General features: G+C 55.0%; 4 protein-coding genes across 16 annotated transcripts; 1 reads left to right on the forward strand and 3 right to left on the reverse strand.

Annotated features, from left to right (window-relative positions):
• The first annotated feature begins 53 nt into the window (after nt 1-53).
• Nucleotides 54-2,689, forward strand: EMC9 (ER membrane protein complex subunit 9). 3 transcript variants are annotated; one of them, XM_075531397.1, is made up of 6 exons: nt 54-193; nt 308-517; nt 635-711; nt 2,045-2,114; nt 2,211-2,305; nt 2,457-2,689. In XM_075531397.1, exons 2-6 carry the CDS (start codon nt 320-322, stop codon nt 2,635-2,637), a joined length of 621 nt encoding a protein of 206 aa, XP_075387512.1. In that variant the 5' UTR covers nt 54-193; nt 308-319; the 3' UTR covers nt 2,638-2,689. The 3 variants fall into 3 exon arrangements, with proteins under 3 accessions (XP_075387512.1, XP_075387513.1, XP_075387511.1); XM_075531398.1 differs by having other exon boundaries at nt 65-197; XM_075531396.1 differs by lacking the exon at nt 54-193 and having other exon boundaries at nt 205-517.
• PSME1 (proteasome activator subunit 1) lies at nt 2,686-5,466 on the reverse strand. Its single transcript, XM_075531395.1, has 11 exons — nt 5,304-5,466; nt 4,644-4,676; nt 4,433-4,495; nt 4,192-4,302; nt 4,053-4,098; nt 3,875-3,972; nt 3,577-3,645; nt 3,429-3,496; nt 3,264-3,318; nt 3,091-3,177; nt 2,686-2,906 (listed from the first exon to the last, which is right to left on the reverse strand). Exons 1-11 carry the CDS (start codon nt 5,340-5,342, stop codon nt 2,826-2,828), a joined length of 750 nt encoding a protein of 249 aa, XP_075387510.1. The 5' UTR covers nt 5,343-5,466; the 3' UTR covers nt 2,686-2,825.
• A 3,345-nt stretch (nt 5,467-8,811) lies between these two features.
• On the reverse strand, nt 8,812-10,506 carry FITM1 (fat storage inducing transmembrane protein 1). Its single transcript, XM_075531435.1, has 2 exons — nt 9,825-10,506; nt 8,812-9,424 (listed from the first exon to the last, which is right to left on the reverse strand). The coding sequence occupies exons 1-2, from the start codon at nt 10,082-10,084 to the stop codon at nt 8,812-8,814; spliced, it is 873 nt and encodes a 290-aa protein (XP_075387550.1). The 5' UTR covers nt 10,085-10,506.
• Nucleotides 10,507-12,154: 1,648 nt separating this feature from the next.
• On the reverse strand, nt 12,155-24,208 carry DCAF11 (DDB1 and CUL4 associated factor 11). Of its 11 annotated transcripts, none has more exons than XR_012779678.1 (17): nt 24,067-24,208; nt 23,389-23,585; nt 22,542-22,715; nt 18,273-18,400; nt 17,896-18,032; nt 17,612-17,676; nt 17,254-17,354; nt 16,888-17,034; nt 16,665-16,719; nt 16,259-16,327; nt 15,894-15,951; nt 15,610-15,795; nt 15,017-15,170; nt 14,103-14,255; nt 13,029-13,135; nt 12,758-12,942; nt 12,155-12,721 (listed from the first exon to the last, which is right to left on the reverse strand). XR_012779678.1 is itself a non-coding variant. In XM_075530762.1 (16 exons), the coding sequence occupies exons 3-16, from the start codon at nt 22,688-22,690 to the stop codon at nt 12,808-12,810; spliced, it is 1,644 nt and encodes a 547-aa protein (XP_075386877.1). In that variant the 5' UTR covers nt 22,691-22,715; nt 23,352-23,585; nt 24,067-24,208; the 3' UTR covers nt 12,155-12,807. The 11 variants fall into 11 exon arrangements, 1 of the variants encoding a protein (XP_075386877.1); XR_012779677.1 differs by having other exon boundaries at nt 22,542-22,742; XR_012779681.1 differs by having other exon boundaries at nt 18,273-18,345; nt 22,565-22,715; nt 23,352-23,585.
• Nucleotides 24,209-24,902: the final 694 nt, after the last annotated feature.

The following is a 24,902-nucleotide window of genomic DNA, read 5'->3' on the forward strand; positions in this document are numbered from 1 at the left end:
CCCTGTGGGCGGGACTCCAGAAGTGGGTCAGCTTGGAGCAGCTGGCGCTGGGGGCCCAGGGAGACTGGCATCCGCGCCCGCCTGCTGGGGACGGGGTGGGGGGAGGAGGCGGAGCTCAGAATTGAGGGGTGCAATCGGGACTTCCTTCTAGGCCGGGGCGGGCACCCGTGCTGAGTCAGCGTCACAGCCGCACGTAGGTGAGGGTGTCAGTAGTCCAGGAGGGCACGGGAGCTGCATGGATGGGTCCTGGGGGCTGGCCGGGCAGGGAGGGCCCAGCACCAGCTGTGCTTGTTTTGCTCCTGGGCAGGCCCCGCTTGCCATGGGAGAGGTGGAGATCTCAGCGCGGGCCTACGTGAAAATGTGCCTACATGCTGCGCGGTACCCACACGCTGCTGTCAACGGGTTGTTGCTGGCACCGGCGTCGCCATCTGGTGAATGCCTGTGCCTCACGGACTGTGTCCCCCTATTCCACAGTCACCTAGCCCTGTCCGTCATGCTGGAGGTCGCCCTCAACCAGGTGCTCCTGCTGGACCCCCACTGAGCATGCCAATGCCCCTAGCCTAAGCCCATCCCCAGCCCTTTGGCGGTGATCCTGGTCTTCATTTCGTTCCTGAAAGCCCCTTTCCCATGGCAGGTGGATGTGTGGAGTGCCCAGGGCGGTCTAGTGGTGGCTGGGTACTACCATGCCAATGCAGCTCTGGATGACCAGAGGTGAGTGGGGTAGCCCCCAAACCACAAGGCAAAGGGTTATGGGGTGGAGGTCGGAAAACCCAAGGTCACTCCTGCCATCTCTCCTTTATCTAACACTAAGAAGCAGGGTCTGCCCATCCTGCCCTAGGCCCAAACCGGAGGGAAGAAACAGAAGGGTGAGTAAGGCAGCCCTGCGCTGGAGGAGCTAGGGCTGGGGAGGGAACGTGTGTTCTCGGGAAAGGACAGGTGATATCCCCAGGACTGAGAGACCCAACCAACAGCTTAATGAGAAGGAATGCTTCTATGTCAGGGGACTTCAAGATGTTTGTGGAGAAACGAGGAAAACTAATGCAATTTGTTAGTTTGAAGTACATACAGCTCCAAGTTATGTATACACATACATGAATCATTTCAATGGGCTAAATTAGACATACGACTTTGTTCTTCTTTACCTATAATTCTGTATCCAGAGTTGGAAAATATTGGGGAGACACAATTAAGGGGCCAAAGCCATCCCTCAAAGGTTAGGCGAGAATGTAAGTTATTTTAGGGATCGTAAGTGATTTAGAGATGATGTGTTCAGGGAGGCAGTGGGTGAAGAGAGACAGCAGTTAGTGTAAGACATGAAAAAATAATAATTTATAAATTATCAAGGGTTTAGAAGGAGGGAGGGAGGGTGGGGGAGAGGGGAAAAATGAGAAGCTCAAGTAGAGAGAAAATGTTTTGAGAATGATGATGGCAACAAATGTACAGATGTGCTTGACACAATGGATGGATGGATAGATTGTGATGAGTTGTATGAGCCCCCAGTAAAAATTTTAAAAAATAGTATCCAGGAAGTTCTGCTTAGGCTTATGCAAACATGCTGGCATTTCAAATGAGGGGCTAAAGCACCCTCAAATTTGGGGATGGTGAGGGTCCTGAAACCAATCCCTCATGGAGGGGTGCCTACTGTTTGTAACTCACTCCCACCTCCCCTTAATAAATATCCGGTATTTTCCCATGGCCACACCAAGATCTGCCTTACCTTAACAGCTACTGTAGTATCTATGACTGTCTAGGGTTGATTACATTAAACATTGGAGGTGCTTTCCAATCATTTGCTAACACATGCGCTGTCCTATTCCTATAGAGAATTCTGGGTAAGTGGCATTTTTGGGTCAGCACATGTGGTTCCGGTGCCCACTTTCACCAGCAGCCAACACCATCTATTGGCTTCCCATAGCAAGCATCCGAACACCAAGCATTGTGCATTAAGGAGGGGTCACTTCGCACGCCTTCTCCCGCAGGCCCAGCTCAGATGGGTGGCTCCTGCCGAGTCAGCTTCTTATCCCTCTGATATTTGTCTCTACAGTCCTGGGCCCCTGGCCCTGAAAATTGCTGGGCGAATTGCAGAGTTTTTCCCTGCTGCAGTACTCATCATGGTGAGCTCGGGGATTCAGGCGGTGAGGGTGAGGGTGGGAGGGAAAGTGTGGAGTGGAATCCCGGCAGCTCTTCCCTCCCCATCCTTGTCTATGCAGCTGGATAATCAGAAACTGGTGCCTCAGCCTCGTGTGCCCCCAGTCATCGTGCTGGAGAACCATGGTCCCCATTGGCTCCCCAAGGACAAGAACTTGTGAGTGCCCCACTCCCTCCTTGGAAGTGCAAGGCTCCTGGGCACCTTATGCCCTACCCCAAGGGCCCTTTTGTCAAAACCTAACCACTACCAAGTTCTGTGTTTGTCCCCGGTGCCCACCGTTTGACTTCCATGGGGGTTCTGATCGCAGGGTGATGTGGAGGGACTGGGAAGAGTCTCGGCAGACAGTAGGTGCACTGTTGGAGGGCCGGGCCCACCAGCACCTCGTGGACTTTGATGCTCACCTTGACGACATTCGGCAGGACTGGACCAACCAGCAGCTGAACACACAAATCGTCCAGGGGATCGGTCCCACTCATGGCAATGCATGAGCCAGGGCTGGTAGGCTCAGGGCCCAATAAAGAGATTCCGGCTGACGGGCAATGCGTGACTGTATTTATTGCACCTGGGCAGCAAGGTGAGGGGAAACCCCTTAGAAGAAACTTAGGAGACAAGTCCCCAATAAAGGCAGGAGCATCTCTGCTGTGCCCATCACAGAATGAGAGCGAGAGCGGAGGCCTCAATAGATCATGCCCTTTGTCTCTCCCCTCGGCTTCTTGAGCTTCTCGAAGTTCTTCAGGATGATGTCATACAGCACAGCCTAGAGGGCGGGGGAGGAGTGGGAGTCAGCTGCAGGTCCCAACGGCTCTGTGCCCCATTTCCAGGCTTGTGAAGAAGCCACATCTTGCCACCCTTCACCCATAGCCTGCAGGGTCAGGGAGCATGGATAACCTGGGAGAGCTGCCCTCTGCCCCCCCCCACCTGCCCTGCCCTGATCTCCTCACATAAGCATTCCGGATCTCCATGACCATCAGTCGGATATCCCGGTACTCTGCCTCATCCAGCTCATGCACCAGCTGCCGGAAGTCACCCTGAGGGAAGTTGGGGGATCAGCCTGTCTTCATCCCCCATTGTGACCATTCCCCTCCCCCACCCCCCTTTGCCCTGGGCCACCTACCACATGGGGCTGCTTGGCTGCCTTCGCCACTGCATCGCCCCGCTCAGAAAAATACCTGTGGGAAGTGAGAGAAGGGTGTAGGTCCTGTAGGAGGAGGTGACAGTAGTTCCAACCTCTGTCCCTAAACCAAAAGCAGGCATGTGGCATGGGTGGGTGGCCACTCACTTGGAGATCTGGGTGTGGAAGCCTTCCAGCTTGGTGTGAAGGCTGGTCATCAGCTCAAACACCTTTTCCTGTTGGCAGAGCGCGAGAGGGTGACATAGCACGCGGCGCAGACTGGAGGGGGTGTCAGGGCCATGGGGCAACCTCTCACCTGAACGGCAACTCCAAAGTTGTTGCCATCCTCAATCCGAGGGATCTGTAGCTGCAACCAGGTGGTGACCTGAGACCAGGGAATGACATCTAAGTCACAGACCACAGCCAGCCCTACTTAATTCTAACAAGAGGGGGAGGTGTGGCGGGACCAGCCTGAGCCCCAGGTCCTAGACTTCTGCCTTCACTGGACGTGCCTTTCCTGCTAGGACTTGGTAGGTGTCATGTACTAACTGACGGGGGCCAAGGAGGGCAAAGGGTTCAGCCTGAAGCCTGGGTGTGCCAGTGGGAGGGCTCACCAGGTTGAGCTGTTCAATGACATCTTTAATCTCTGGCTTCAGGAGCTCCAAGAGCCCCACGATCTTCTCATTGCAGTTCACTGGGCCACAGGGAGGACCTGGAAAGAGGACCAGGCGTCAGGCTGAGCTCTGGGGGACTAGGCCTCCACCCCCTTCCCACGACAGTGCTTTCTACCACCTTTATCTTCATCTTCCCCTTTCTTCTTTTCAGCCTGATCTTCCTTCTGTAGGGAGAGAAGGCCCATGGGAATCAGGCCCGAGTTTAATTGTCCTTATGAGGGGTCCCCTTCCCCAGCCCATCTCCAGCTCCAGCTTGCCTCCTGCTGTTTCCTCCGCTCCTCCTTCTCCTTCTCCTTGACTGGATCAGGCACTGGGATGTCCAATGGAGCCTTGAGTTGGCTCAAGTTGGCTTCATTGAGAGCTGGCTCCTGGTATAGGGTGGGAGGAAGGCTCGAGGCAAGCGTGTCCCCTGCCTCCTCATCCTTATGTCCGCCATCCCCATCTCCCCTTGCCCTCGACCCTCTAGCCCGTTGCCTGTCTCCCCCCCCCCCCCTGTACCTTTAAAAATGCATCCAAGTCGGAAATCTTCTTGGGGAAATAGCTCCCTAGCAGGTTTTCTGTCTGCATGTGAGGTAGGGGTGGGGGAAGGTTAAATGTCAGAGCCAAATGCCTTTCCTAGCCATGGCAGCAGGGCCTAGCTTGCCCAGCAAGGGAGGACTGAGTGGTGGCAGTTGGAGACTGGTGGGAGTGCTGATGGGCTAGGTCTTACCTTGGTACACAGGTCTTCCCGGAACACATCCACCTGTGGGGGCACAGACCACCCTTGAGAAGCCTGCCTTCATGGCTAATTCATTTGAGGGCGTTCCTTTAGGATTTGGGGGAAGCGTGGAGTGGATGGGGTGGCAGACAGTGTATCCCTGTGGACCCGGGGAGAGTGTGGATCTCCGTAGGGCTGGATTAGGGAAGTGAGAACCATCTGGCTAAGAAGGGTGGGTGGTCCAGGACAGCAGCCTGGGTAGCCCTGAAAAAGGCTTGGGTGAAAGCTACGGCAGAAACTGAGAGCCCGTTGGGGTGGGCCCTGGAGCCCTGGTGAGAAAGCCACGAGGTGGCAGGAGCTGGTCCTGTATGCGCCTGTGGGTGGCCTGGGCCCCCCGCCAGCAGACTTCCCCTCCACGCCAGCTCTCTGCTTCACCTCCCACCACTGAACCACAGCCGCCTCACCACTCCCGGCAGGCATGCCTGACCGGTTTCCAGGTGGGCTCAGGTGCTCCGGGAGCGGGAGCGTAGCCTCCGTCGATTGACCCCCTCACCCCACCCCACCCCACCCCACCCCACGCGCGTCAGGGGGCCTGGGGCTAGACAGATTCGCCTTCACCCTCTCGGAGCCACGCCTCCCTAAAGGGCCCTTGCTAGAACCTGCTGCACTCACCTTGGCTTGGGCATCAGGCTGGACCCTGAGCGTGGTCATGGCTGGGGAGGGGGTCCTTATGCGGCGCGAGGAGCAACGAGAGGGCACGGGGAAGGGAAAGTGAAAGCCGCCCGCACCGCCTTCCTGCGGAGTGGGGGCGTGGAGGTACTGGAGGGGGCGGGCCGATCAGAGAAGAGAGAGGAGGGAGGAGCAAAGGAAACTAGCCCAATCGCGGCTCCGCCTACAGCCAGAGAGAAGCGTTTCTTAGACCTTCTCCGCCCCGGCCCGCCTCCTCGCCCCGGCCCCGCCTCCACGTCCCGGCCCCGCCTCCACGCTCCGGCCCCGCCTCCACGCCCCGGTCCCACCTCCACGCCCCGGCCCCGCCTCCACGCCCCGGCCCCGCCTCCACGCCTCGGCCCCGCCTCCACGCTCCGGCCCCACCTCCACATCCCGGCCCCGCCTCCTCGCCCCGGCCCCGCCTCCACGCTCCGGTCCCACCTCCTCGCCCCGGCCCCGCCTCCACATCCCGGCCCCGCCTCCTCGCCCCGGTCCCACCTCCACGCCCCGGCCCCGCCTCCACGCCCGGCCCCGCCTCCACGCTCCGGTCCCACCTCCACGCCCCGGCCCCGCCTCCACGCCCGGCCCCGCCTCCACGCCCGGCCCCGCCTCCACATCCGGCCCCGCCTTCCCTCCCGGCCCCACCTCCAGCCCGGCCCCGCCTCCACTCCCCGGCCCCGCCTTCCCGCCCGGCCCCGCCTCCTCGACCGGGCTCTCCTGGTGATTCTCGGGCCCTTCCATTCCTCTTCTTTTTCCCACTGCCCGCTTTCCTACCTCCCACCTCCTGACGCCTGCATTTCCCCGTTCTGTCATCCAGCTTCTGGCCTCCCTGCCTCCCCTCTCCTGGACCCTCTGGCTCCAGGTTCAGCCATGCAGTGGCAGCCAGGCGCTGGCCCCATCCAGTTCTGAGCCTTCCTCCGTTCTCTTCTGCTCTAGCGCCGTTCCAGGAAGCCCACAGAATGATGCCCCCTCGCTGCTTAAAGCATTCCAGAGACTCTTGTGGCTCTTCCAATGAATCCAAAGGGATCACCGGGCCCAGAGGCCGACCCTTCAACCTCACTTTCTACTGCTTTCCCCACCTCCATTCTTCCACTTGGACATACCTGGACTTTTTGTTTTGCCCAATGTACCGTGTTCATCCTCTGGCTGATAACACTTGCTGGAGACAGACACCTCCACTTGGTTCATGTTATCTGCTTTCTTTCTGTTCTCACCCCAAAACGCCCCTCTGCAAAGAGAGCTCTCTCTACCTCGCTTGTAGAGCACCTGTCTCCAACTGCATGACACGCTTCCGTTCCTTCATGACACTTGAACTCTCAGTCATTCAAAAGAGAACAAACAGCCCCTGCCATGGAGTGGATGCTGTCCTGAGTGACCCTATAGGACAGTGTAGAACTGCCCCTCTGAGTTTCCCAGACTGTAACTCTTCCTGTAAGCTCTTTCTTTCTCCTGAGCAGTGTTGAACTGCTGGCCTTGCAGGTCACACCCCAATGTGTAACCGCTACACCATGAGGCTCCTTGCAGCTGTTGGCCAGCATATTTGAGGAGAGAGGAGAATGGGGTGGCTTAGACCACGGTTGTACAGCAAACTTCTGTGTGTGCACAAGGCCAGATAGGCTCTGTGAGCTGTTCGGTCGTCTTTGTAGCAACTCCCGTGCCATTCATGGTTGCAGGGAAGCTCCAGCGAAACTTTCTGGGCACCAGCATTCAGAATTTGATGTAATTTCCATGATTCATAAAATACAATATTGAGCTTTTCAACCACTTCCAAATGTAAAAATCATTCTGCGCTTACAGGCCACTGCAAAAGCTGCCCACAAATGGACTGTAGTTGACTGACCCCTGGTTTGGTGCACAATGGACCCGTATTTTCCTATTTTTAAACTGTGAACAAATGAATCGATGTGCCTCAGTTTTCCCAACTTGACAATGGGAACAAGCTAAGCCTACTGGCAGTGCTGTCATGAAGATGAAATCAGTTGAGATACAGAGCTTAGTCACTGAGAGCCTTGTATTCATACCAGGCTTGTATACAAGTACGTATACAAGTGCTTGCTATTAGTATGGGTGTGTTTATCATCTGTCTCCCCCAGTGGTCCATGTGCCCCAAGAAACCAGACATCTTGTCTTTCTTATTCGCATGGCCTGAAGCTATGCTTGGCTTAATGAACACTTATAAATGAGCAGGGGACAATAACCAAAACCATGGGGGAAGGGAGACAGCAGTCAGTGTAAGGTATAAAAATGATAATAATTTATGATTTATCAAGGGGTCATGAGGGTGGGGGGCGTGGAGGGAGGGAAAAAAGAGGAGCTGATACCAAGGGCTCAATAGAAAGCAAATGTTTAGAAAATAATGGTGGCAACATATGTACAAATATGCTTGATACAATTGATGTACGAATTGTTATAAGAGCCCCCAATAAAATGATCTTTTAATTAAAAAAAAAAGATTTATAGAGCAGCTCTCCTATGTCCATAAGGTCTCCACGGGTGGTAAGTGATTCAACACTAATGGGCTTGGGGCTTTTCTAGATCATGGGGTTGGTAAGTTTCCCAACAGAAGAGCCAGTCCTGTCCCTCACAACAATTTAAAAGTTATTTGCGAGCCATAAACATATTTTACCAACAAATGGAATCACCATTACCTGAATAAAATCCTTTAACATTTCCCGAATGACTTCAGAGGCATTCCTGGCCTACCCAAGTCCTGGTCTAGGTCACTCATGGCTGTTGTGTTGGACTGTGGGCCTTCTGTGGGTGGGGCTCTTCACCTGCTCGGTTTCCCACTGGGAAGGAGACCAGGTGGGAAAGTGGTTACATGTTGGGCTAATATATATATATATATATATATATATATATATGTAATAAATGAGCATACCAGATGCCCTCTGGGAGGACAAGGTCTGACAGGGCCCCTGAGCCAGGTGCTCAGATGGGCAGGGCCCAGGGGCAGGGGAGAGACCCAGTGGGGGAGGCTCATTACTATAAAGAAGCCACTAAGTTGCTGTCAACGAGTTGATGAGGACTCAGTGACTCGGAGGCTAATTTTTATGGGAGTAAGTAGAAAGCCCTGTCTTTGTTCCACGGAGCGGCTGGTGGCTTTGAACTGCGTACCTTGCGGTTAACAGCCCCGTGTGTGGTGGGAGAGGCAAGGAAACCCAAACCACCTGGTTGGGCTGGATCTCCTGCCCTGATTAGGTGTGGCCAGCACCTAAGGGGACCATGGCCTGCCTTCATAGTGCTGTTCCTTGTCCCCAGGAAGCGCCAGAAGTCTCCCAGGGTAAGAGGCTGATAGCATGGCAGGGGTAGGGGTGGGTGGGGGTGGGGAGGTGTAGAGGTCAAGGTAAGGATGAAGGACTAGAACTGAGAACTCCCAGGACTACCAGACCCTCTTTCTATGGCTTCCCCTTCCCTCCAGACGCTGAATGAGGAGCCGAGCCCGTGGCAGGCCTGCTGTGCCTTTATTTCTTCAGTTGTGCTTACGGCTGGCGCGGGGGCGAGGGAAGAGCCCGTGGCCGGGGCTCCCCGGGGACCAGGGCTGATGATACCAGCTGCCGTAGGTGAGGTACCAGGCGAAGGTGCCCACCGCGGCCCCCACCACCTTGTGAGTGTACTGGTGGAAGTAGATGACGGTGCACAGCAGCAGGAAGTTCCAGAGGCCCAGCAGCAGCACGTTCAGCAGGAAGACCAGGCGCAGCGGGGCACCGGCAGGCAGGCCGTGGGCCAGGTACTTGGCAAACACGGCCGCTTCCTCCGCCATCAGCAGGCAGCAGAAGGTGAGCAGGAAGGTGTGGGAGGAGACCGTGTAGCCCCGCCACTGGTGGCCGGCAGCCAGGCAGCTGCGCCGGTCGGGCAGCTCATGAAGCAGCAGTCCCTGGGGCACAGGCTCAAAGCATGAGCCCGTCAGGTCCTCAATGAGCAGGAAGGCCCGGCCAGCCCCCCGCCACACCGCTGCCCCCACCACCAGTCGGCTCAGGTGCCGCGCGGTCACGGTCACTCGCCTGGTGGCCAGGAAGACCACCAGCAGCACGAAGCCCCCGAGGAAAGTGCACGTCCAGCCCCAGGCTGAATTCACGAATTTTCTGTGGGGGGAGGAGGGAGGGTACTGAGATGGATGTGCCAAGCCTATCACCCCTGAGGGATGTGGCCGGTGTCCCCCACTCAGTTCGGCCTCCGTCCTCACCCTTCCATTCCCACAACCGCCGCCCATTTGGACATCAGCATCTCCTTGGCAGCCCCCCTAGCCTTCTAGGGTCCATGTTTCCTCTCTCACTGGGCTTGGGTTCCCGCTGTCAAGCACGGCCGCCGCCCCCCCCCCCTTTGCCCCAACATTCTTCCCTTCCCCCTCCCGACCTTCCCTGCAACCTCCTGATCTATTCTTAGCTGCTGGCCTGGCTGGCAGGGCATCAGAGCCTGGCTGGCAAGGGGGAGCCGGGCTCTCAGAGTGCAGGGGACCGGCTCCCATGCCTTGCGTGGACTCACATGTTGAAGAAGTTGCCGTGGCTGGCGAAGATAGTCCGTGGGTTGACATGGAATTGGAGAAGGGGCCCGAAGATGACCACTGCCGCCAACCAGGCGTGGTAGAGGCGCCGTAAGCAGGGGCTACCAAGGAGGCGGGCGGCCTGCTCGCTTCCAAAGTACAGCAAGGCAGAGGCCAGCCAGAGCAGCGCCTTCAGCAGACAGCCCAGCAGGGCCCGGATTCGGGCCCCCGCCCCCGACCCTACCACCAGCCCCCGCTCCATGTTCCCTCCCCTCCCCACGAACTGCTTGCTCCGCTGGGCAGCTGAGGAGGGGCTGATGGGCCCCCTGGACAGGGACAGGCAGTGACAGGTGTGGCAGACACAGGGCAGAGGCCTGATGGCAGCTGGCAGGCAGGGGAGAGGGGCGGGGGGCAGTAAGGGGCCAGGGTGGAGGGCTGCCACGTCAGCAGGCCTTGGGTGTGTGGTTCCTGTGTGTCCTGAGTGACCTGTGTCCCCGTCACCCCCTGGGTCTGTGTCCTCAGCTCGATGCTCACATCGGACAGCCAGGCCTACTGCCCAGGGCTGCCCTTGTCCACGGCCTGCTTGGATCTGCCTGCAGTTGGTCAAGAACCACCGCCTCTCCCTCCCTGTTTTCTGTGGGTTTGCTCCACAGGGGAAATCAGGGATCCTAAAGAGAAAACCAACCACATCTTAGACGTCATTATGGAACAATCTCCATCGGTCTCATCACTTGTATGATCCCCGCCCTTTCCCGGGGCCTGAGCACAGAGCCTACCATTTCAGGACCCAGCAGGCTCGTTGTGCATGTGGTGCTGTGCCCATCTCAGCTGGTGGGAGGTGCATCAGCTGGGGTACCTACCTACTCAAGTCACTGGGGCCCAGGTGTGGTCCAGCCCCAGTTCTTGAATGGTCTGATGGGGCTTCCTGGGGCAGTCTGGCCCCAGGACTGCTGTGTGGACAGACTGCACAGTGCACACTGTGTCACACTTTTATGTTCCTTTTAAAAAAATCATTTCTTATCACACTCTATCCATCCATCCATCGTGTCAAGCACATGTGTACATTGGTTGCCATCATCGTTCTCAAAACATTCGCCTTCTGCTTGAGCCCTTGGTATCTGCAGCATAGATACAAGTTTGCTTGATATATATGGAATGTCATAATATTTGTAAGAGGACCCAATAAAATAATTTTAAAAAGTTTTTTCACCCAAGTGTCAATAGTTGTGAAGGACACAGTTTCCCTGTTTCCAGTTCCTATCTCCACCAGTGTACATCCTCTAGTCTATCCAGGCTTGCAAGGTAGAATTCGGATCATGATAGTGGGGGGGGGGGGGGGGGAGGAAGCATTTAGGAACTAGAGAACTAGAGGAAAGCTGTGAATTTTTAAAAGTATACTGTAACCAAAAAATCAGAGTATTATACATATACATATATATATCCCTCCTGGATTGACTTCCTCTTACACTGTGGGCAGTAGGGCAAAAGATACTATTATTAGCACAACAAGCATTTACAAGTTTAAAAAATTAAGTAACAAATTAAAACTACATGGAAAAATGCATCTCTTAATGAGAAGCGTGGCTGGTGTGTGGGGCCTGGATTAAAGGGGGCTTTGGGGACACTATGGGGACACTGTAACTTACCCCTGGGCCTGGTGCCCTACAGGTATGGAGGGAGTGGAGCAGTGGCCCTCAGAGAGGCAGGCAGGGACCTTTTCAGGGCTGGTGGGGAGACGTTATCTGGCATGGCATTTCCACGGGAGGCGGCACAGCAGGAGAGAGAACACACGGAGTCCTTCTAAATCACAGACTGCACAGGGCATTCTGCTGAGAAAGTCTTCGAGTGCCCTGCGGGTGCACGACCTCAGAGACGGTGCATGTAATGGAAGGACGGAGACAGAGGTGGATGAGAGGCCCAGCTCTCACAGACCACCTGTGGCTCCGGGGCAGGTCGGGACCTCTGTGTGCACAGGCTGCCTGTGAGCGTACACCATGTTGTCAGTGTGAAGGGCTCAGGGTGGAGTCTGCCTGTCAACTAGGTGTCCCGGCTCTGCGTTCAGGCGCTGCCTCTGCAGGGCCGGACCCAGAGCAGAGGCAGGCACACCTTCCTGGGCTCCAACTTAAAATGTGCTCATCTCCCTGCTACCTTGATGTCTACTTGCTAGGAGTTCTGAGGTTGGTGAGGGAGGTGTAGAATTTCCCTTCATCGGGGGGTGTCAAGACTGTTTTCTCCCATGAAAAGGCATACCTGGAGGCTTTGTTAGAACTGTTTCTTAAAGAGAGGCTGTAAGGCCTTGTAAGAAAAACAGAGTGTGACAGAGACGCTGAGACAGGTTCCCACAGGGAGTTTATTGAGGGAGCCAAAGCCAGTGAGCAGCCCTTCCTCCTGGAAGCTGCTGGCCTCCTGCAGGGTGGGGCTCTGGGTGAGAGGGCCCGCACTGTGGGAGGCCTCACGGAGCTCATGCCCTCAAAGACACAGGCAGGGGAGCGAAGACATCACTGCCGCCCCAGGAGGGTGCTGAGAAAACTCCCTTCCCTACCCCCCTCCCCACTGAAGGGCTAGGACTCTAGCCATCAAGACCTGTGCAGGAACAGAGGCCAGGATGCCCAGTCACGGGACTGGTCACGTGACACCTGGCCTCAGGCACACTACTCTATGAGCCAACACCTACCATCCACCCAGGATTCAAAACATCTGGGCTGGCAGTCCTGCCAGAGATAAGGACCCAAACCAATTGGGGGTGTATGTGCGCGTGGTGTGCGAAGAGGCCACTCTGTCCTGAGGGGCAGATCCCCCCAGGGCTCAGCGGGGAGCCCAGAAGCCTAGGCTTATTTCTCCCAGTCCAAAACCAGCAGTTCCTCCAAATATCCCCCAGAAGAGAGAGAGGGAGAAGGAGGCAGAGAGCTTGTGGAGAGGCTCCCCCCAACAGGAGGCAGAGAGCTTGTGGAGAGGCTCCCCCCAACAGGAGGCTGGAGGTCAGCCCTACTGAGGAGAGGAAGAGGCCATGCAGGAGGGGGGTGCTGATGGAGGGGCACGGGGGCCTTCCCTGGACTCTGGCATGTCATCTTCGAAGTACTCAGCTTGGCAGTACTGCCACAGACGCAGGTTCCTGTCCCACTGCAGGGCCGAAGGTGACAAGCGGTCAAGGGGGTGCTGCCCCATCCCAGACCCGGACCAGGCTCCCTGAACCCTCGCAGCCTCACCGAACTGCTGACGATCTTCTCCTCAAAGGGGTGCCAGCTGACGTCGCGCACGCAGGCCTTGTGGTGGGTCAGCTTCTTCACGATGTGGCCAGTAAGCAGGTCGTACACTGTCCGGGAGAAGGCAGAGTGGAGGAGGACCGTCAGAGGACCCCCCAGGCCACCCTCCTCCCCTCTCCCTCAACAGCAGTGTGCACTGGCCCTTCAAGCAACTTTCTTTCCTGGGGGAGCAAAGCCCAGGCCAGAAAACACTCATTCCTCGAGTTTCTTTTCCCTGGTCCTTTCCCAAGCTTGGGTTGAGGGGTGGCTAGTGGAAGGGAGGTATCTTGGCCCTTCACTACATTTCATAGGGTCTACGGTCGAGAGAGAGGGGGGTGGGGGGCAGGCTCTGGTGGTGCAGTGGGGTTAACCAATCAACTGCTATCCAGAGAGTCGGCAGTTCAAATTCACTAGCCGCTCCGTAGCAGAAAGCTGTGATTTGGTTAGAAAAGCCAAGGAGCCCTCTAGGGCAGTTCTAAATGGTTCTGTAGGTCCCCGGAGGAGAGACAGACTCAACAGCACACACGCGTTTACAACATGGAATAGGGCTTTCAGCAGAATTTGCTAAAAACCCACCCTATTTGGAAGGCCAGACAATCGTAAACAGTGGGCCGACCCTGCAGATGTGTGAGCTGACTGATGTGTACCTGGAAGGGGTGCAAACTCCTCTTTCTCTGCAAGGGCCTCATCTGAGGGCCTGTCTTTGGCTCAGCAGCATGGTGCCTGTGTCGGTGGGTTTTGTGTCTGTCTGTCTGTCTGTCTGTCTTTTTCGATGTGCTGATGTCTTCTCTGTTCCCTTCTCCCGTAAGGTTATCAAAAGGAACCGAGTGTTCTTGGTAATGTATTATACTGACTGACTAGAAACCTATGTTCCTTTTATCTAAAATGTTTCTTCTTTCTGCATTTAAACCTCCCCTGCTCCAGCATGCAGTAAATTTCACCTGTAGCTGCCACTGGGCTCTTTCAAGGTGGTTACAGGGATAGGGCCAGGGAACCAGGCTGCCTTCCTGACGCCCCGGGTTCTGATACAATCCTTACCAATCACTTTGCCAGTGGAGCAGCCGCTGTAGATGAACTGCTGCCCGGTGCTGTGAGCGGGGGAGAACCGGCAGCGGATGAGGGTGTGCAGCACTCCGTGGCCACGGTAGGTCATAAGCGAACTGTCTCCTGGCAGCTTCAGCTTCTGCCACACTGGGTGAGGATGCAGGGAGAGGCTGAGGTTAGGGAGTCTGTTTCCGGATGCCTCCATACCATTGCTCCTTGGCCAAAGACCAGTCGATGCTCACAGCCAGTGGCCTGTTCAACTCTCCACTGGGGGTTTGCCCTCCTACTCAACTGGGGCACTGGCAGTTCGGTGGTGGGATCCTTGCCTTCTGAGGGGAAGAACCAGATTCCGTTTCTGTCCCGGCCAACATACGTTACGCACAGCCACCACCCCCACCCTGTAAGTAGAGGCTTGTGTGTTGGTGTTGCCAGGATACTTAGCAGGCTTCGGCATTGCTTCTGGACTAAGACAGGCTTAGAAGAAACGCCTGCAGATCTACTTCCAAAAACCAGCCTAAGGAACCCCTAGGGATTGCAAGAGTCCAATCTGGAACGAGTCACGGGGTGGTGCACGACAAGATGGCATTTACTTCCACTGTGGAAGGGGTCCCGATGAGCTGGGGGCTAACTCGACAGCAGCTAATAGCAGCAACGTCAACAAACCACTCGTGTAGTCTTGCTGTTTGAAAATCCTTACTTCCGATGCCATCCCCCCACCCCGGCCCCACCCACCGTCCCAGCCATAGAGGGTTGATGCTTGGCCCAGCAGAATGGGGGTGGGGGCCCTCCAGGACTCGGCTGCAAACTGCAGTCACACCCCGGTGCCTGTACCAACCAAGCCTTACTGCATCCTGGAACTGCTGCCCCGACTCACATCTCCAGATCTCCGGTTCCCCTGTCACGCTCACCTTTTGGGGGCACCTGCTGCCAGCGGTAGTCCCAGTTTTGCTGCGTGGCAGCTTGGCGAGAGGCTTCCATGCCTTCGCGGCTGGAAAAGCGCCGGATGTCCCAGAGCTTGATAGTCTGGTCTTTGGAGTTGGAGATGAGATACCGGGCATCGCCCTGAGAATGCAAAGATGCAGATGAAGCAACCACCAGAACTTCTGAGCGATGGCACCTGGCAGCCGGCCCCTCCTCTAATTGAGGAATCAGGAACACCAGGCTGTGGCTTTCTGCTTCCTTCTTCCAGGTGAGCTCACCTTTGGGTCTCAGCTCAGATCTGTCCTTTGCCCAGGCCACTGGTTGGTCCTTCTATGCTACATCTGGATTAAGGTCTCTTCTACTTGACTCCAGCCCTGCCTTGTTCCTGGTGTAGGCCTGGTGGGTCTACACGGATCTCACATTTCCTGCCACAAGCCCCTTCCCTACATTAGAGCTCTTGTCAACCTTGGCAAGCTCCCGTGCTGGTCTAGTTTCACCCCTACCCTCACCCCCACCCCCACGACAAGTGGAAGCTGGGCAAGCAGCTGGGCTGCACCAAGTCCTGACTCCCCCTGCCCACCTTGCTGTCAATGAAGGTGATGCCGTCCTGGTGTCCGGCCAGCGCGCCCACGGGCTTGGGGTCATCCTCTCGCATGGTGCGTCGATCCCACACTTTGCAGACAGCATCGTCTCCCCCAGAGAACAGGATCTGGGAGCTTATGTCAGCAAAGGCCACCGCGTTCACATCATCCTCATGGGACTCAATCTAGGGGAAGAGGAGGGCGGGACACCTAGGACCTCTTTCCGGGTCTTCTAGTAGGCTGTACAACAGGAAGCAGAGGCTCTAAGTCTCAGGAGCAATACCTGAAGGGTACGCCGGTTCTGTTCTCGGTCAAAGACATAGAGGCAGCCGTCGTTGGCCCTGAAAGGGAGCAGGTAAGGAAAGTCTTGAGGTGAGGGCCATGGGGAGTGATGCCGGGCATGCTCCAGAGAGTCTGGATCTGATCCTACTGGGGGGGGGGTGAGGGGGCAGCGCTCGTCTCTCCCGCAGGAGTCAGCGGCCTTACACAGAGGCTTTAGAACTCTGTCTCCTGCTGGGGAGAAGGCAAGCAAGAGGTGAAGGAACTTGTAAACCCTGACCTTGGAGCAGGGCTCCTTGTCCTTCGCAGATGCCGGGAGAGCTCCTATTCATTTCCCTCATTCAGGGGTCACGCCCTGCCAGTACTCACCCTCCCAGCACCTCTCGTCCATCCGAGGAGACGGCGATGGAGAAGACGGCAAAGCTACGATCATCCGGCCTGAAGAGAGCCAAGAGTGAGTTGAGTGAGCAGGCTGCCCTTCAGCTTTAGGAATCTACGTGGGGTCTGACGAGGGTCGTAAGGAACACTTCGAAGGGGAACGAGAAGCGCTGCTAATTCATGCTGGAAGGTGGGCCACTTCAGTTGGGATCCCAGAATTACCCTGCAACCATCTCCTTTACCCGGTTCTCGGGTGGGCAGGCCTGGTGGGGCCCTCCCAGGAATTCAAAGTGGAACTTGAAGCTAGTGGACTTTTCCCTCTAGCCGGAGCTCCCGTTGGAGAGGGTTGCTCCTTCAGCAGTTCCTGAGGAGTCTGACCAGGAAGGGAAGCCAGTACCTTAGATCCAGGGCCGTGTGTGTGTCTCCCTCCCCGTGGATGTTGCAGATGTGAACTAAGAGAAGAGAAACACCGTTGTTGAGGGCTGGGGCAGGGAGTGGGAGCATTCATAGGAGGACAAGGAACCAAGGCAAGGGTGTCAGAGCACCCTGGGAAGGGGGTGTGGTGTTCTGCTTCAGAGGAGAGGGAGTTTGAAGAGCTCCGGCTCATGAGGCGTACTCACTGTAGTCAGACCAGCTGGAGTAGAGGAAGTGGTTCCCATCAGGAGTGAAGGCCACATCCAGAATGCTCCAGCCTACGTCCCGGGCCTTGATGCTCTTGAATTTGTGGAAACGGCCATACCGGCAGTCGTACAGGCGGATTGTCTGGTCTGTGTGAGCGGAACACTCTCCTTGGGCTATCTCTCGATTAGACCTCTCTCACCCCGTGACGTGTGGGCGCTTTCTCGTATGGGATGCAGGCTATGGGCAAGTATCCCACAGCCAGGGTCTGGCTCTTTCTAGCTCAGTCAGTGGGCGGTGGGGCGGGGTGGGGGGTGTTTCCACTTCCTTTCCCAGGGATGGGTAGCTTGTGACACCGGGTCTGGTACCTTGGCAAGCAGACATGAAGATCTGACCATCTTTGCTGTAAATGCCACAGAAAACCTTCTGAGTGTAGGTATCCGTGAAGCCCAAATAGTTTGGGAAAAAGCTGGAGAAGCAGAGGGCATGGAGGCCCGTCAGTAGGATTCTCACAGGGCTGGCTGGGGTGTCACCAGCAGCTTCTTCTCCCCTCTGGCTCTGCGCAAACCGCCTTTCCTTCACCCACTCCACCGTCCTCTGACTTCCTCTCTCCGCGTTCCTCTGGTCAACGCTGCAACCCCGCTGGATGCAACTGTCTTCCACGCAAGGTTGGGGTGATAGCGCCTGTCCGGCCCTTAGAGGGTCTCCACCAACCCCCATACTCACTGCGACATCACTCGAGACTGTTCTCCGAGAGAGAAGCTCCCCTGGTGGCTGAGGCCTCGTTCTCTCTAGATGGAAGCAAGTGGGGAACACTGGAGGGCCCCTCCTCCCAAGATACTGCTCTTGCTACAGAAAGGACCCCCCACACACAGAGGAAGTCTGTCTCCCAGAACTCTGATGCAGGTGACCAAGGGCTGCCTGGCTCAGGCACCACACCTTTCCGTGGCGCCGTTTCTCCCCTTGGCTGTGGGGCTGGCAGGGTGGTGGCTCGAGGGGGAGGGGCCTACCTGGTGCAGCATCCGAGGAAAGCTGAGCTCCAGGGCGGCACGCCTAAGCCCCAGTCGTCCCGTGGCCAATTCCACTTGGGTCTTGATCTCATTGCATTCCAGCTCCCGGGTGTCGGGGTTTACATCCACGGTGAGCACTAAGAAGAAGTTTGAGCCCGTCTTTTCCAGCCCCAGAAGACACTTGACACAACTGGACCCAAAACGTGGGAAGGTGGGTCCCAACCCATGGTGGCTTTATATATTGGGGGTGGCAAGGACCCCCTCATTCCATTTTCTTCTTTGAACTTAACTCGTGGTTAGTCACCCCTGATGCCCAGAAAAAAAAAAAGCCTTCAAATGAATCTTCCAAATTTAGGACCGTACTTTTTCCTTCTTACCAGGTGGGCTGTGTCGGTTCCCCAGGTGGCCATTCCAGAAACTGTCCGGTTCGTCCTCCGAGTCAGAGAGGGCCTGGATGAGTTGTAAATTTGCTGCACCTCCACCCTGCATCAACCTCACTTGGCCTCTGTGGAGAGACCCCCGCCGCCCGTGATAAAGGGGGAACCCCTCTCCCCAAACCAACCGGCTAGCCAGTTCTTACATCACTTGGTCCTCAAGCTCTCCTACTGCCCCAATTTGGGGGTTTGCGGCTGTCTACACTTTGACTGTGCTTTTCAGTCACCTACAGGACCCAGTGGGAAACGGATTCTCGCTCTCAGAGCAGGGATCCGTGCCGTGGAGGCTGATGGGCCCAGAGAGCCGAAAGTTGTGAGAGCTTTTCCTCCAAGCTTCTGCCTGAGGGACCCAGTGCAGAACTCGGCATTCTGAGGGGCCCCTAGCTCATCGGACCCTAAGGATCCCGAAGCAAAGAAGCAGGCTGTTGGACCCTTTCCCTGTCTGCTCTTTGCGGTGACGTCTTTCAAGCCATTCTGTCCGCAAGAACAGTATTAGTGGCAGGTCAACTTAAAACTCGTTTTTCAAGTAAGCCCACAGGATCTCCTATCATATGTCAATGGCTTTACCCAAGTGCAGCTTTTCTCTACCACTTTAATTCGTTCCCACCAGGGCCCTTTCTTTATACTTGTGTATTTAGAAAACAGACTACACTGACATAGTCATAACCAGAGAAGATGCCTCAAACACAAGAGTGGGTTCTCTGGGCAACCGCTCTCAGTGGATGGAGAGTCATGGATGATACTGTGGGATGCACTCTCACCCTCAAAATCTGTGCTGTAAATTCTAACCTCTAAGCCAGTGGTTAAAATCCCACTGGGGAATGGCATGCTTTCCTTTGTTATGTTAATGAGCCAGGATGAGTATAGGAGGTATCTTGCTTCACTCTTTTGAAATATAAGAGATAAAAGCAAAAAAAAAAGAGAGAGAGAGATAATAGCAAGCAAGCAAACAAGCAAGAGAGAAGTGGGCTAAGGTAGATGCCAAGAAAGATGGAGACCTCCAAGGAACTGACCAACAGAAGTCAAAGAAGCCCGGAGCATCCTCTAGAGCTGACGGAGAAGGCATCCCTTAGGCTGGCACTGAATGTGAACTTCCAGCCTCCTTTGACCCATAGGATTGCAGAACACGTCCTGGGAAGTAGGATGTTTGGAGTAAGAGATACATATGGTTTAAAATCAGCAGAGGTGTGCGTTGAGGTTGCCTCCTTTCACAACACTCAGTTTTTCCGAGGAGCAGGACTATGCGAAGACTGCAGCCATCAGTACCTGTGACGTACTGATGACACAGCTTTGCTTGCTCCAAGTAAGGAGGGCTTGAAGCACTTTCTAATGAAGATCAGAGGTTACAGTTGTCAGGATGTATTACACTTCAAAACAGAAATCCTCATCACTGGACCAGCAGACAGCATGATAAACAGAGAGGACAGAGGCTGGCAAGGGTTCCATTTTGCTTGGACCAACAATCTTTATGACAGCAGCAATCAAGATATCAAACCAATATACCGTGTTTGGCAAACCTGCACAAAGAGGTCACTCTGAGACTCAGATGTGCCTGACTCAAGCCAGGTATTCTTGATCGCCTCATCATGCAGGGGAAAGCTGGACAATGAAGAAGGAAGCCCGTCGGAGACTTCATTTGAATGACGGCATTGGCAAAACATACCGAGAAGTATAATGGGCTATGCCAGAAGGACAAACAAATCTGTCTCAGAGGAGGTACTTCCAGATGCTCCTTAGAAGCGAGATGGCGTGGCATCATCTCACCTATTGTGGACATGCCATCAAGAGAGTGAGCGCAGTCCCTGGAAGAGGCGATTACATTTGCCAGAGCAAGCGAGTCAGTCCTCATGAGCTGGACCGAGACAGAGCTGCAGCAATGCACTCAAACACGGGCTGTGAGGAAGGAGCAATAGCAAGCAGTGTTTAGCGGGGCTGCTGAGCCAGGGGCGACTAACTGCACCTAACAACAGTCTTCTGACCCATGAGAAAAGACTTGCTGAAGCCTCTCCCTGTGGCTGCTCGGCTATAGCAGGACTAGATAACCAAGACAGAATTTGGAAGTGGACAAGTGGGCTGTTGCTCAGACAGATACCCCAACTGTGGAAGGAGCTTTGGAATTGGGTAATTGGGAGAGGCTGGATGACTTCTTCTTCTTTAACTTTCTGTTATGAATTAGGTGATGGCTTACAGAGCAGACCACCAGTTTTACATTCCACAATTTATACACATTTTGTTTCAACATCTCCATTGCAACCCCTTCAATGTAGCCTCACTTACCCCACTTCCTCCTCATCTAGTAAATGCTTAGCCTGTCGTGAAGAGCCTACCGGTAAACTTAGGATTGTCAAAGGCAATTCTGGTGAGGGCTCAGAAGGAACCGAAGAGAGCTGCAGAGTTTTATCACCTCAGAGTACATACCGTGCCAGAAACAAAATGCTGCTACGAATGTGGATGATAAACGTTTCTGATGAGGCTTTAAACAACAATAACAAAGACAAATGTGTTGCCGGTCAATGGAGGAGGGAAAAGGATTTTTATGATTTTAAGTGGTGAAGAACTTGTGTGAATTATGTTCAAACGTTGGGTGGAAGGTAGAATTTGTAAGTGATAATGTTGGAGATCTGACTGATGAAATTTCTAAGCAAGATCTTAAGCAGCTCCATGGTTATTCTTTGCCAATTACATATAGCAAAGGCAAGGAAAGTGATGGTCTTCCAAGAAAGCATTGCCAAATGAAAACAGAACTTGAAATCTTTAGTACAAACTAAGAACACGTGTCCTAGAATCCGCACCCAAGACGGCTCTACACCATCTTTGGTTAGAAAGATTAAGGTTGCAACTGATGGGGCTGAGGACTACCACAGCAGATAACTCTCGAGCTTGAAGGCAGGGAGAAAAAGGACGGGAGAGAACACTGCCTGTCTCTTGTCTGATGTCCACCAAGAAAAGGGCCATCCCTGAAGCAGTGGAGCGATAAGCACCAACTGTTGGGAGGAGAACAGCAAGCCTTCTCTGGTTCAAATGGTGGGGCCAAGGTCTCCTGGTTAGGATTTTGCCAACTTGGTGCGGAGTGTGGGACTTCCATTATAGAATGTCATAGGGAGGGGGCCACTGCCCCAAACGGAAAGGTTAAGAGCTGCCCGGCCCAGAGACGGAAGAATGGGGCTTACAGAGGCTCAGGGCATCTGGTGGTTACTTAGATCGAGCAGGAGAATGGGCCATCTGAACCTAAGGGAGTGGACTGCTGCCCCAGAGAGCCTGGAACACAGAGTGGAAGCCCGAGCTGAAGGACCATCACTAAAATTCAGAGGGTGGGGCCACTGTCCGGGTTGTTTCAGAGAAGAAAGGCTTATTCTCAAGTCTTCAGAGCTAATAAAATTTTTTCTGCTAGGTTTTTTACATGCTTAGTGCTTCTCCTCACCCCCCCCCCAATTTCTCCTATTTGTAATAAAATGTCTACCCCGTGCCTGTTCCACCGCTGTACTCTGGAAACAGATCATTTGTACTCTGGATTGCACAATGAGGAGAGATTCTGTTCTTGCACAGAATACACCTAAAGCCTCACTCAGATTTGACTGAGAAAACTTAGAAGATTTTGGACTTGGAGCAAATTTAAGACCTTTTGGATGATGCGATGGGGTGACAGCGTTTTGCACGTGGCAAGAACATGAATCTGGGGGTGCCAAGGATGGAATGTTACAGCCCCAAAATGTGTGCTGTCAATCCTTACCTCTACACCTGCCCTGTATTTGGGAATGGGTTGTTTTTGTTAAGTGAGTGAGGTATCGGGTATTATCTTGAGTGAGTCTTTTTTGAGATCTACACGAAGAAGGTGAAGGCCAAGACTCATGGAGATCTCCAAAGAACCCGGAAGCAGAAGCTGAACAGACAGGGTCCTCCTTCCAGAGTGGACAAAGACAAAGAGCCTTTCCCTAGAGTTGGCATTGTGCATTGATCTTTTAACCCCACCCACCCCCTACGCTGGGAGAAAATAAACTTGCTTTTAAAGCCATCCACTGTGCCATTTCTGTTACGGGAGCAGTGGCTGACTGAGACAGACAGGCAGACTGCCAGTATGGAGAGACTCTTCTGTTCACGTAGAACAGTTGTTCGGGGCTAACTGCTCCCAATCCACAGTAACTTCCCTGCCTGGTGGTTTGATCAAGGAACTGTTGGTGGCGCCTGGTGGGGCCACACCAGAAGGTAAGTTACCTGCGGAGGAGATAGGCCAGTACCTGGGCCAGATCCACATCTTCATCCTCCTCTTCCTCACTCTGTCGCAGGCCAGCCCCTCTGCGGGGCAAGCCCTCAGAGGGGTTTCCGGACCCGGATCCTGCACTGTTGCTGTTCCGTGATCCCATCTTCTGCTCACAGCATCCTTAGGACCTGTGCAGGGACTCTTCCTGTCAACTCCTTGGGTTTAGGGAAAGCAAAACCTGTTCTAGAAATACCAGGATCCCCTGAGAGGGGGCGGTGGCTGGCTCTAGCAGAGTGACCCCCGCCTAGGGACTAAGATCCCCTTGTTAGCCAGTTAACAATTCTAAAGGCTTTAGGTACACAAACCTTCCTTAATCCTGTGAAGGAAAGAAAGAAAAGTGCAGCCTGGGGCGCGCTACACTGACTCGTCAGTAAAAACCCTTTGAGGTACAATTTCTGTTTTCTATCCTAAACTCACCTATCAAAGTCCCTGGGGAAGGTGGGGTCTCAGGTAACCTCCCCGGCCCGCCAATCAAACCTCTTCCGGAAGTAAGTGTCTCACTAGCTTATCTCATCTAACCAATCAGAGCCTTAGGACTCAGAGACCACCAACCCCCGACGCCTCCCTTATCGACCAATCAGAGTGCTCGCTTGACAGAGCCAGCATTAGTGACAGCCAATGAGCTTCGAGTCCGGCCTACCACCCCCCCTTCCTTGCCTAACGCCCACGTGGGGTACCAGGGGCGTGGACACCAGAGGCTGGGCGGAAGCCGGGAAACGCCTCCCGCGAAGCCGGCGGTTGCTGCCCCGTGCGGAACCACCCACCAGCCAGGAATGGTCGCAGGACGTGGCCGCGCGAGACCTTGTTTACACCGACTGTCGCTGTAGCATCGCCAACCGCTGCTCCGTCACGCGCCTCTTCGTCACGCAACGCCCGGCTTTCCGGCCCGCGGGGCGCTACGTCGCCCGACGCGCGAGACGGTCCCGCCCACCTGGCCCGCTGACTGGACGGAGGGGCGAGGTGATTGACAGGGGGGCGGGAGAAAGCGCCGGAGGGGGCTGAAGGAAGAAGAAAGTACAAGATAGGGGAGGGACGTCCGAGTGGGAGGGGAGGGTAAAAAGGAGAACCGGCTGCTATCCGAATTTGGGAACCGGTTCAGACCTAACGGCGGAGAGGCGGGTCTTAATCCAAGAAACCGTGGGTGCTTGGTGATTCGCGAGGGATACAGTTTGGTGCCGGTCCCTAAGGTGCCTGTAAACTTGGCACATTTCAGACAGCCCCCAAGCCTCCCTTGAGCCTTTCTCTTTTAACAGGCTCCGGCTTCAGTTAGCTCTGCCCTAAGTACGGACATTACTTCCCGGGGCCTCTGGGCTTTATCTGCTTTGCAGGGTGAACTGCAGGCCTCGACATCCTCCCCAGGGTTAACTTCGGGAAGGCTTGTTTGTGTGGGGACGGCCCTCTTGCTAGACGGTCCCTTGCCTCCGGGCAACTTTCGATGACCTCTGGCCCCTCGTGATTTGCCGACGCTCCCTAACTCACCCGTCGGCCTCTGGGTCTTTGCGGTTCCGCGCGTCCTCTTGGTCGCCCGCTTTGTACTTTACGATTTGCAGACCTTCCCTAGGCTGTGTGTCCTTGCAGGGCGCGCCCCGCCCCAGGCTACGAGTCCGCGTCGTGCACGCGCGCCGCCGCCCACGCCGGGCTGATTAGTAACCCCGCCGCGTCCAGGGCCAGGAGTTGCCACGTCTTGGGATCCTTGCCCAGGCTGGGGCGGGGGAGGGCCGGGGCAAGTGACCTTACTGCGCCGAGCTAGCGCAAAGTTGGAGTTTGAGCCACACATCAGGTCCCTGCTTGCATCCCTCAAGCTTGCTGCGAACTTCTCTCTGCCCAGACCCCCAATGGCGGGGAGCGGCGGGGGTGGGGCCCCTAGTTGGATGGGGGGCTGACTTTTTAGGTTGACTTACCCTGGGAAGATAAGGGTATTTTCAGTCCTCTGGGCGACACCTCCTAGCTCCTACACCCTTAGGCTAGAAGGGCAGCCTCCTGGGGCCTGAGCTTGGCCACTTGGTTTAATGCATTGCTCTCACCGTCTTTTAAGTTCTTAATGCTAGTTTTTAAAAAGTGCCCGCATTTTTGTTTAGTGCTAGACCCAACACATTTTGTAGGCAGTCGACACCCATCCCTATCATCGGAGCCCACCGTATCTGTACTCTGTACCATTCATCGAAAACTTAGGGTTCCAACCTGCATATGGCATCACTCTAAAAAAAATCCCATTCCTCACGTTTGTCGTGGAAGCACTATTCATAAGCAAAAATATGGAAACTGTAAATACCCTTCCAGAGAAGCATAAAACTATGATACATACACCCATGGAA

The sequence above is a fragment of the Tenrec ecaudatus genome, chromosome 14 (genome assembly GCF_050624435.1).
Source record: "Tenrec ecaudatus isolate mTenEca1 chromosome 14, mTenEca1.hap1, whole genome shotgun sequence".
In the NCBI taxonomy this organism is placed as follows: Eukaryota; Metazoa; Chordata; class Mammalia; order Afrosoricida; family Tenrecidae; genus Tenrec; species Tenrec ecaudatus.